At 41.5% G+C, this 11,608-nt stretch overlaps 1 protein-coding gene across 4 annotated transcripts in view; it reads left to right on the top strand.

The window, feature by feature from the left end:
- Nucleotides 1-382: 382 nt before the first annotated feature.
- LOC108893426 (glutamate receptor 3) overlaps nt 383-11,608 on the top strand; it is a 67,116-nt gene continuing 55,890 nt past the window's right edge. For 2 of the 4 annotated variants that reach the window (XM_018691440.2, XM_018691438.2), the window contains exons 1-2: nt 390-860; nt 1,309-1,467. In XM_018691440.2, the coding sequence (XP_018546956.1) occupies nt 773-860; nt 1,309-1,467 (247 nt within the window). In that variant the 5' untranslated portion in view covers nt 390-772. Of the gene's footprint in view, nt 861-1,308; nt 1,468-11,608 lie in introns of all 4 variants that reach the window. The other 2 variants (XM_018691441.2, XR_007815312.1) reach the window with 2 other exon arrangements.

The following is an 11,608-nucleotide window of genomic DNA, read 5'->3' as shown; positions in this document are numbered from 1 at the left end:
GTGAGGTGTGTTTAAGATAGATAGATAGATAGACAGATAGATAGATAGATAGATAGACAGATAGATAGATAGATAGATAGATAGATAGATAGATAGATAGATAGATAGATAGATAGATAGGTTTACATGGCCTATTTACCCACAATCTCTTAAACGTATACACACACTCACTCACAAGTCAGCAGTGTAGTGTTGAACTAGATGCCGGTGTGTGCTGCTCTGACTTTGCACCACACACACACACACACACACACACACCAAAACCCAGCTCAGGCTGCTCCGCCTCACACACCAACTCTGCAGTGACGTGAGGAAGAAAACGGGAGGCTGCTCTTATTATAATTCAACGTCAGACCAAGTTTGATAAACGCCCCCCCTCCTTCCCTCCTCCCTCACCTCTCTCTCTCTCTCTCTCTCTCTCTCTTTCTCTTTCTCTCTCTCTCTTTCTCTCTCTATCTCCGTGGTCCATTTCAATGGTCTTTATCCACAGTAAGGAGATCCGCTTTCCCTCTCCTCCTCCTCCTCCACCACCACCACCACCATCTTTGTGATAAAACATTGGCTTTAGGTTTTCAGCAGCAGCAGCAGCGGCAGAGAGGCTGGCGCTGCAGTTGCGCTGGCACACATTCAACGTGGGTGCACGCAGCGAGTGAGAGAAAAGACCCGCCGCATCTTGTGGATTTCTTTGCGTATACAAGCCCGTGTACATGGTTCTCCCTGCACCTCCTCTGTCACATCCAGACCAGGAGTTGATTTCACTTCTCGGAGAAAAATGTGGCATCGCACAATAGCGACAGTCCTTGCTCTGTTGTATTTTGTGGGGGACTCGCTGGCAGGGTTTCCGAATCAAATCAACATTGGTAAGTTTAATGGGATACTCTTGACTACGTATAATTTCTTTGTTCACATAGTCTAAATAGGACACGTCTCTGTAAGTAGCACTGATTAGGTTATTTGCATAATTCACTGCCAAGTTGACTTCTCATAAAGCCAGGAGGTTTTTGCGCGTCTGTGTGGGCGATTTGGTAAAAATAGAGTTGATCCAAATTGTCAGAACGCGAGTTTGAGTATCTGCAGTGCATTACTGAGTATGTGAGACTAAATACACATGTGCTTCTCGACTTGCTTTCTTAAATGAACTAATATAGTTATTTACCCAGTAATGCGTAATTGCACGGCACTGCCCTCGCTCTGTAAATAAGTAATTCCCTCATCTCGGGAATTAAAAGTGCGTTCTCTATGTAGGGATGTTGGGGATGAGCTAATTAGAGCGCTGTTATGTGTATGTGACATTTTTCTCCCCTGTAGGTGGACTGTTCATGCGCTCTACAGTGCAGGAGCACAGCGCCTTCAGGTTTGCTGTCCAGCTGTATAACACCAACCAGAATGTGACGGAGAAACCCTTCCACCTCAATTACAATGTTGACAACCTGGAGTCTTCCAACAGTTTCTCTGTCACACATGCCTGTGAGTAGTAATACACTGTATGCTCCCTATGTAAGAACAGCAGGAAAACTGATACTGATGCAGATATATTTTTCAGATTGTATCCAGAGGTAATGCTGAGCTCTGTTTATGAGCTGAAACTGGTTTTTGAATGAAATGGATGGTCACCTGCCAAGTGTCCTGCCTAATACACCAACTCCCCAGTCATGCCATCCAAAATCCACCAGCTGGATGATGGAGCATGATGTCCTCTAATTGGCCAAACCCAGTGATTTTGTAAACCGAGTAATTCAGTAATTCCAGAGAAGCTGATGAGCGGCACTTACTGTAGATGACTGAGCTTGAAAGTGGGGAAAACAAACATTGCTGCTCTGGTTGTTGTCTTGTTGTCTGGCTTTAGGTGATGGTTTGCGAGTTTCACTGTGGCTGGTGGCTACTGGCAATTGTTGCATTTGATCGTATCTTTCTCCTTAAACTTTCCTGCATCTCCACCAACACGTCCCTACAGTAGTGTGCACCTCTGCACCTCTGCACGCTTATGTTAAATATTTGAAAGGTATAGATTGCCTTCCTAATTGTCATTTGTTACCATTACTTACAACATAATATAGATTGGTAGCCACCTTTAAGCTGTTACCCATGACTCCACATCATTGTACTTGACTGTGAGTCCCCCTTGATAATGATTTGAAATATCACATTAGCTTACACTGGCAGCCCAATGGTGTAAATCCGTCTGACTGCACTTTTGATGGATAAACAGCCTACTGTATCAACTGTAACATGCTGTAATCCATGTAGCCATCTCTACAAACATGATGGATTTGATATGAAGGCCTGTGGAGTGTGAGATAGCTCCATAATTGGTCTACCAGTCACTCCTCTGCCATGTAGGACACCAAGTTCTGTCTGGAGAATTAATTTGTTATCCTTCTTCCCACCAACTGCACTTCACACTTCACGCGTAAGGATCGGCTGCAGCTTTCCAAACTCTTGTCAGCCGCCGTGGAGACGCCTGTGTAAACTAATGAAGTGAGAAAAAGAGGGAAAGAAGAAAGAAGGGAAATTTAGCAAAATTGTACCTCGTGCTTCAAGGGGCTCAATTGGAGGTGATGTAGTTGTTGGTGTGTGTGTAGCGGAGGAGCGAGGAGCAGCCTAGGGGAGAAGTTGCAGGGTGGATGCAGGATTACACACACATTTCACACACTCGCACCTCGATGCTGCCCAGTTCGACCACAGCCTTGCACTGTCGACTGCTGAGTAATTACACTGGAGCTGCTGTGGGGTCGGTGCTTAGCTCAAGGGCGCTTCATCAGTCGTTGTTTAGGAAGAGATGAATATTACATGCTTGGCTTGTCCAGGTCAGGGATAAAGCACAAACTCTCCTTACTTGGGCCTGTTGTTAATTTTAAGAGGATGCTATTATGTAAAATTACTCATCCAGGAAAATACTGTGTCAATGAGCTATTTCTCCCCCAGTCATTTTTAACCCATGGGTTGTCTTTTGGTCACACACAAGTAATTTTATAATGTATATAGGATTGCAATACATGATTTGATCTTGTGCACTTATTTCACAGGATAATGCTTCTAATGCAAGCTTTTGCAGAGAACTAAAACAATACTTTCCTGCCACACATGAAGCCCTGTAGAGGTAACCAATGAAAACAGAGGCCTCTTGAATTACAAAAGCACTCACTGTATATTTTTGAACCTACTGACAGTTTAGGCCTTAGCCAGGACTGACTTTTGAGTAAACCTGAATCCACTGTTTTTCAAAAGAAGCTTAAGCTTTTTCCTCCTAAAGCATAAGAAAGAAAAACAAGATAATCAGGAAGGTTAATTTCAGCGAGATAAGCTGATGCTAGAGAAACTAGGTGCTCTCCAGTTGAAAAAGACCAGTGAGTGGCTCATTATGCAGACCAGCCAGGCCAGTTTGTGACTAAGGCATTGCTTGAAAATGCATCAAGCTACAGGATTCCTATTATAGTAGTCTGTTTGCATAATGCCCTGCTTGCATGGCAGGTGTTGATGTAGCAAATGAATGTGATGATTATGATTTGACACATTTCTATTCTGGCAAGAATTACAGGTTAGTCATTGCTATGCTTTCCTACAGCTCACATCATAAATTTTTGATAATATTAGCAAGTGTTAAGATGACTGAGATTTTAAATCTGCTTATTCGCTTGTGATCTTTGGGATGTGTGTCCACACAACTCCCTCTTAAGTTTGAAATAAACAATTGAGTGAAAGGAAGGAGGGATCAGTTGCATAAAAGAGAGGAATTACCTTTTGCTCAGAGCTCATTTGTCGCATTTGTTGAGTGTATTCGGACTGAAATAAAGCAGGACAACACTGCTGTCCTCCAGCTGGGTCACTATATAATGATTGTTACAAATCCCTGATGGCAAATGACTCTGTTATTGGCAGTGTGGATCAATAGGTGGACGGCTATAGTCCAGCAGTGGTATGTGTGTGTGTGTGTGTGTGTGTGTGTGGCTCCAGTTTGTTCTCCAGTATGGAAAAATCAATTCTCACCAAGCTTTCATTTTCTCTATTGCAGTTCCTCTCCTCTAATAAATGCATACTTCTCCAAGTTCCTCTGGCCAGAGACACTGAATTTTCAGTTTGATGCTTGCATTGCAGATATGACAGTTAAAAAAACAAACAAACAAAACAAACCAACCTTCAAACAGCCATTGCAGCAAACAATTTCCAGTCATTGCAGCTGGATTGAATTGATTCCGACAGAGAGAACTTCACTGAGCTGTTGTGTTTATTATCTCACCAATTTGCGGCTGGAATGAAGCAGCAGGATGTATCGATGTGACACCTAGCCCCAGGCCGGGATGGAGTGTGCATAAACGTAGAAATAGGAGGGTGATGTCCATTAAGACTGAGGTCAGGTCAGGAAGAGACAGTGGAGACAGAGCCTGGCTGGACAGTCAGAGACGAGTTAAACCAAGTGCACGTGGGACAATATCTTCTGGGTATGGTGACAGGACAGATAGGGGAAACAGATCATATCGTTATCAGACATTTCCTCAGCGTGTAATTAAGCTTCTGTGTTTAACCTTACACTGCTTCACACATTTTACGCAAAGTGTAAAAAGCATTAATTGAAATTTCTGAGTGATTTGTTACCTCATTTTAGTTTAAGTATAGATTTCCCATCTGTTGTGCCACTATGTGATGTGAAAAAAAGCCACATCATACATTTTTTAAGACTCTACTTGTTCACTTTCCTTGTCTAAAATGGAAGTTGGGCTCATACCAGAATTTATCCAGAGCTGAACTTCAATTTGATCAAACATCAATATGACTGTGGTGTTTCTTATTAGATAGTCTATTATAGCTACCTATCCTCCCTCTGCTATGACTCAACCAGTGTGATGCTGCTCAGACAGAGGCTAATGTTAGAGCACTTCAGTGTGTAGGCAATGGACAGTCCCACTAATGCAGCATAGACCAGTTTATGTAGCCAGATATCCTCCTCCTCCTCCTCTTCTCCTTTTTCTTCTTCTTCTGCATTATTAAGACTGCAGTGAATACTTTGACTCATAAACTGTGTCCAAATAAGGACATTTTAGTTTTTGCAATGCTTGTATGCAAATGTATCAATGTAAAAAAGTTTGCATAAACCTGTCCACACTGTCCCATTGTTAATCTAATTATTTTTGGCTTGTTATCGACATAGAAACAGTGCAGACAGGGGACAGAAGAACAGCAACCCACACTGGCGAATCTTTAACAATTTCTTTATAAAAATATGTTATTGGAGCATTAGAGCTGCATATGAAAGGAAAACGGCCATATTCACTTGTTGTGTAAGTCATATTGTTGATAGTTGGCTTAATACATCATTTAAAGGAATACTTCAACATTTTGGGAAATCCGCTTATTCTGTGTTCTTGCTTAGATGGGAAAGTCAATACCACTCTCAAGTCTGTACACTAAATACAAAGCTACAGTGAGCAGCTAGTTAGCTTAGCTTAGCATACCAACTGGAAACAGTGTGTTTTTAGTCTTTGCTCTAAGACACAGACATGGGAGAAATATCAATCCTCTCATCAAACTCTTGGCAAGAAAGCAAATGAACCCATTTCCCAAAAAGTGGAACTAGAGTGAAACAACTCACAAGCAGCTGTCATTTCAGGAGCTGTGTGGTTGATCGAGTGCATCATTAGAGCATTAGAGCTTTTGCAGATATGAAAAGGTAAAGGTAAATGCTAATTTGAGAGTGCTTTACATAATTTTTGCTCTAGTCGCTGTAGTAAAACAAATATGCTGGGTTGTAACCAAACAAAACATAACCTTGGATCCATCATAACTCTGAGAACTCATTTAAACCGACAAGTCATGAATGATGCATTGGGCACCAGAGACAAGGTTGTCAAATTGTTTGGCCTGAGGGAGAGCGTTCTGCATGATAGTTTCTATCTTAATCCACACACTATAGCAGAGTCAGTGTAAGTGAGGTCACTGATATTCAGAGGAAGAATAAGTCCAATCTTGGCGATTAAAGCTGTGCACTGTGCAGGCCTAAATTCAATCATCACAAGTTGTTCAACATGAAAAACACATTCACCACCACATTTGCTTAAATATGTGGACAGTCAGACGTTTGTGTTTGCATTTGAAAGCTTTAAATGGATCCTCTCGATTTGGGAGCCCTTGAACAGAAAGAGACACTTACCCAAAAGCGTGTCCTTTTATCACGATGCTGTGCTGATAAAAATATCTGAGTTACTGCTACTGCAGCCAGAGTCCTGTCAGTTTGGATGACCTGCCCCAAGTTGACAAGTACTCATCCTCAGATTTGTCATGGCGTTGTCATTAGGAAGCATAACAAATACATACAGGCTTTTATGAGGTCTTTGGATTAATTTGATCTAAATAAAGAGTCATTTTAGTTGCAGGCAATGTCGTTTTCTAACTAATACGTTCACTGACATGAATAGATGGTTTGACCCTTAGTTTAATAAGAGCTTTTAGGATGTACTGCTGTGGGGCAATACAGCACTCATGGGTCATCATGCAGCATAAATGCATTACCTTTCTTTGAAGAAGGGAGTGCTGATGCTAAATAAATGGCCGTGATTATAAAAGAGAGGCTTTTAAATGTCAGTTGGCTGATGCCAGTGTCTGTCAAGTGCAAAAAGCTCCATGTATTTGGCCAAACAGCCTCGTAGGTATCCCTAAAAAAGAATCTTCTTGTTTTTTCTCAAACTGAATCGCTCAGCGCTGGCTGGTCATAATGCTGTAAAATGGCGGAATAGCACTGAATAGGTTTGGGGGCAAGCCACTGGAGATGTGCAGTTAGTCTTTCATCCTGTGCATCAGAATGTGCTTACATGCCAGAGCTGTAACCGAGCGACGGTGATCACTACTGACAAGCTACAGTGATGCTGCAGCAGTTTGTTGCAGTCTTATACAATGTCCTTCAGTGCGGTTGCCTCTGTAAGCTCTGCTGCTATTCACTAAATGTTACCTGAGATTATCCAAGGACAACAAGCTGTGAACTACACAGAGCAATGCAAAAGAAAACCAAAAATGCCACTGGGGCAGTGAATAATTTAGAGCAGCTGCTTTCATGAATTTGGAAAAGTTGCATTTACCTCATGTTGTGAGCTACTGAATATGAAGACACAAAATGTTTTTTTTATGTACTTGAAACAAGAAACAGTTCAAACCTTATTAGTTTATTATTTATATTTCATATTTAACTGCATTTAGTCAGTCTAATTTCTGTCCATAGTGAGACATTGGTGTCTCCTGCAGCATTACAACCTTTTCAAATTGAGTGCATTGTATTCCTCTGTCTCCTGTAATAGTGGTACTTGGATGATGTTTCTGCAGTATATGCAAAGCATGTGTAGGTGGAGTGTTAGCAGTGCTTTTACTGCGGTGCAGTGCAATATTAAAGACTATTCTTCCATACAAGGCTCTGGTAGCCACAGGCCCTGTCTGTGTATCGCTGCTGTAGATTTCCCTCTGTCATGTTGCTTTAGCATGTGGGCTGTATCCAGTTGTATTTCTCAGATTAGGGCTAATCCAACGAGTGTTGCGCCGCTCTTTGTTATAATGAGTATCTGCAGGGGGGTAACCCACTGGAAGAAAATGTGTGCGTTTACAAAGCTGTAATCTGCAGAGAAGAGGGAATTCCAGCCAACATGCAACCACACTGCCTGAGGAGAAACACCTACTCAGGCTTCAGTCCCTATATGCCCTGTGCTTTCTCTGTGGTTGGTCAACTGAGACGAATTGCACAACAATGCAGGCTGTAATGCGGATAAAAATACGAAACACTTAAATGTCATAACACAGAGATCATTTAAACTGTGTGCGCTTTGCCTTCAGTTAGATTTTCATCTCAAACATTTACTGTGATTCAATGGTAAAAGTGAACTAGCACGTCCAAACAAGCCTGTCAGTATGATGAGTGGAGCTTATTAAAGTCTAATCAGATGAGAAGCTGGAAAGAGTCACTATGAAAAAGCTCATGCACAGTGTTGGAAGTGTTGTCTAATTCACTTTTTACACCACAAGTTTAAATTTACATGTACAGTTCGTGGTTTGTTGTCTCCCACAGTATTTTGCAAATTATGTTGAAATTTGATCTTATCTTTATTCATATTAATTTCTCACCATAGGCTGCTGTAGGACACGACTGAAAGTTTACAGCCATGCAAGCTTCTCTGTGAGCCTGTACCTGGTGTTTTGAGCTAAATACCAATCGTGCTAATATGCTCACAATAACAATGATCACCATATTAGTTTAGCATGTTAGCATGCTAAGGAGCACTAAACACAAAGTAGAGTAAGCTGAGGCTGATGGGAACATCATTCGTTTCATATCAGACAGATTTAAATTTTCACCCGATTATGTTGCTGGATGAATGGTTAATTCATCACAGTTCATCCAGATATCTGTAGCAAATGTGTTAGCAATTCATCCAATAGATGTCGAGCAGTTTCACTCAAAATTACAAACATGAAGCCATTTTGTTAAACTGTCTGGAAAATGGTCCATGAATATCTGTACTAACTTCTATGCCAATACATAACCAGAGATGTTAAGATATTTCAACTTTGACGTTAGAGAAAAAGTCAGAAGTCATTTGGACATTCATTTTCTTGCTTAAACATACATACATAAAGTGGACAAAATTAAAGCAGCATGTTGTACTGTATGTTCAATTTAAGTATAGCAGAATTGTGCTCTAGAGTGTATTACTAAAAAAAGTCAAAAGTCAGTAATAATACTGCAGTTTCCACTTTAACTCTGACAGTTAATGTACAAACATGGAAATGAAAAGGCTTGAAGGAATAAGACGTCCAAAAGGAACAATATCTTCTGGACTGCAGCACTCTGAAAGGTCAAACACTGTAATGGCTTCATGTGGAAGTTACAGGAGGATGTTAAGGATGGCACAGGACAGAAATCTAATCAACCAAGCTCTTATTCTGTGCTTTGAAAACAGACATCAACCATGCTTTGGGTAGGGAGGGGTGCAGTTGCACATTTAGGCAGTACCAGTCCTCTGGACTTGTAGCTTTGTTTGGAGTTTAGGCCTTCACTGACCTTAAATGAGTGTGTTTTCAGACTTGGCCCTTTATTTAACATGTGTCCACTCGACTTTTCACCTTCCTATGTCTCTCTGCTGAAATATCTCCTGTAAATGGAGCACACTTTTATTTTGTTATGATGCCTGTTCACAAAAATTGCATTGGAAAGATACCCCTGGAGCATTTAATTGGATAAAAACATACTTGTGCTTGTAAATCACTTTGTTTTTTTGAGACATACAAATCACAGTGTCACAATCAAATAATGTTGGAGGTGACAGTATTGAACGATTCCTGTGCATCAACCCAGTAAGTGGGTGATTATCTGTGTCTTCACAACCTCCTCTGTGTGTCTTGCTGTTTTCTCTCCAGTGCATGCTGGATGGACTACACCCCCCATGACTCCAAACAAGCGTTAGTTCTTGGTGGACTTGGCAACTGATGTCAACATGACTATAAGTGTCAGTAATGAGGATGTTCGTACCTGCAACACAGTGCAAGGTTCCCAGATATTCCCACAACATCCTGTCCTGGTGACACATGTAGCAGCTGCTGGCAGAATGCAAAGGATGCATATTACCTGGAATGATGTTCGCTGTGTGTTCTGACACTGCAAATCATCTTTCAGAGAATGGCACAGCTTAGCTGCTCCGCTCGTTTCCATGAGGAAACACAGAATTTGCTGAGCGTCTGTCAGTCAGCACATTTACAGGATTTGTTGCTGCTCTCTGTCCAGCCTTGTAATGCTGTCTCATTTGACAATCTCCTTTAAATAGAGCTCTCAGATCTTCATTACTTAGAGATATTCATTTTGCAGCTCCAGTTATCCACAGCTCTTTGTTTCCACCCAGTAACTGTGATGCAAGGTTTTCTGTCTACTTTGATGTAGTATATGTGTATCATGACGGGAAAATGCGTCACCCTGATTTACAGTTGATAGTTAGTCTCACAGTTGTACATCATGCAGAGGTCATATAGCCCTACATGTGACACCAGGGGTTAATGTGCAGGATGTCTCATATAAAACCTGATGTAAGAATCAGTCGGAGGTCTGTGTCAGCTACTTGATAAAAGCACAGACATGACAAATTTTTCCAGTTTGATCCTGTCCAAGCTTTTGGCCTCTTCAGGGTTCAGATGATCATTGTCATCAAAGTAACTGATCGACTAAAATATCTCAACAACTACTGTATGGATCCACATCCACGGTGTTTCGAGGATAAGTATTACTGACTTTGATGAGCCTTTTTCATGCAGCACTACCCTGAGGTTGACAGTTGCGATTTTTAGTGAAATGTGTCAACCCAGTACTTTGGTTTATGACTAAATACATGCAAAACTAATAACATGCCCATCAGCCTCAGCTCTTGTTTATTTGGTGCTAATTAGCAAATGTTAGCACACTAATCTCCATTCATTTAAGAAGGTGATTATCCTAGCTGTAACATCTACTTAGCATCAGCATGTTAGTATCGTCGTTGTGATTGTGTGATTTTAGCATCCTGGTGTTAGCATTTAGCTTAAAGCACCACTGTGCCTGAGTATTAGATGATGAAAAATAAAAGTAATTCCAGCGTTTCTGTGTGCAAAGGCAAGAAAGAGGCTCTACATAAGCTAGTTTGTATAGTGTATATAATGTATAATTCTATGAAGAGTGAATGTCTCTAAATTAAGTTTAAAGGCAGAATTATATGCATCTTCAACAACACAGGCTTGACAGTAACTTGTTTTAGTGTCTGCTTAGTCAGCACTTCATGTTGATATTGTGATTAAAAAAAAGTTAGTGAACATATTCAGTGTTTCTAGTTACTCTTTTACCTCATCCTTTATAAACTGGCAATTTTGCGACAGCAGCTGCATGTTTGTGCTGTGTCCTCTGCCTTCTTCTCTCACTAGACATGTGACCCTGGGACAGGGACAGGTATCCCCATGTGGCTGAGACCAGCACAGCCCCCCTCATCTCTCAGTCATTGTCATTGTCAAAAAGTCCTGCTGCTCTCCTCTCCTCTGGTATTGCTGCAAGCACCGCTCTTAGAAAAGCGGTAGAAAAAAATAACCTCCCAGCAGGAGAAGCACACACATAAACAGGTTATTTGTTATCGTCACAAAAAGTAGAATTGTTGTCCCCACTTTGTGCAAAGGCAGTATCCAGTCCCCTCAAACCTCAAGGCTCTCGCAGTGACTCCGTCTGACAAAGTTCACTCCCTCATCTCAGTGTGAGTCCTCCTCTATCCTTTTCCTCATTCTCACTTTCTTATATGCATAAAGTTCAATTTCCTCACTGCATGCTGTGTTCCCTTTTCAGACCAGGACAGTAGCAGCTCCCCTCTGTTCCCCTCCTCAGCAATAGAGCTTTAAGAATTTACTTTGTAGGCTTGGCTCTGCTGTGCACACACACTACAAGTTCATCCGTACGTCAGTTTTATAATAGACTCAGAAAAAATTCCCCCAACTGTCAACAGTTGTCAGCGCCCTAAAAGCTGCAGTTCCTGGAAGACGTGAGACAGCGCCGGAGCTGCTGCACCCACATGTTTTTGATGAGGTGGCGAGAGACGGAGAGGAGCAGAGAAATGGAGGGTGAGGGAGAAAG

The sequence above is a fragment of the Lates calcarifer genome, linkage group LG20 (genome assembly GCF_001640805.2).
Source record: "Lates calcarifer isolate ASB-BC8 linkage group LG20, TLL_Latcal_v3, whole genome shotgun sequence".
Classification (NCBI taxonomy): Eukaryota; Metazoa; Chordata; class Actinopteri; family Centropomidae; genus Lates; species Lates calcarifer.
This window is presented reverse-complemented; position numbering and strand designations above follow the sequence as displayed.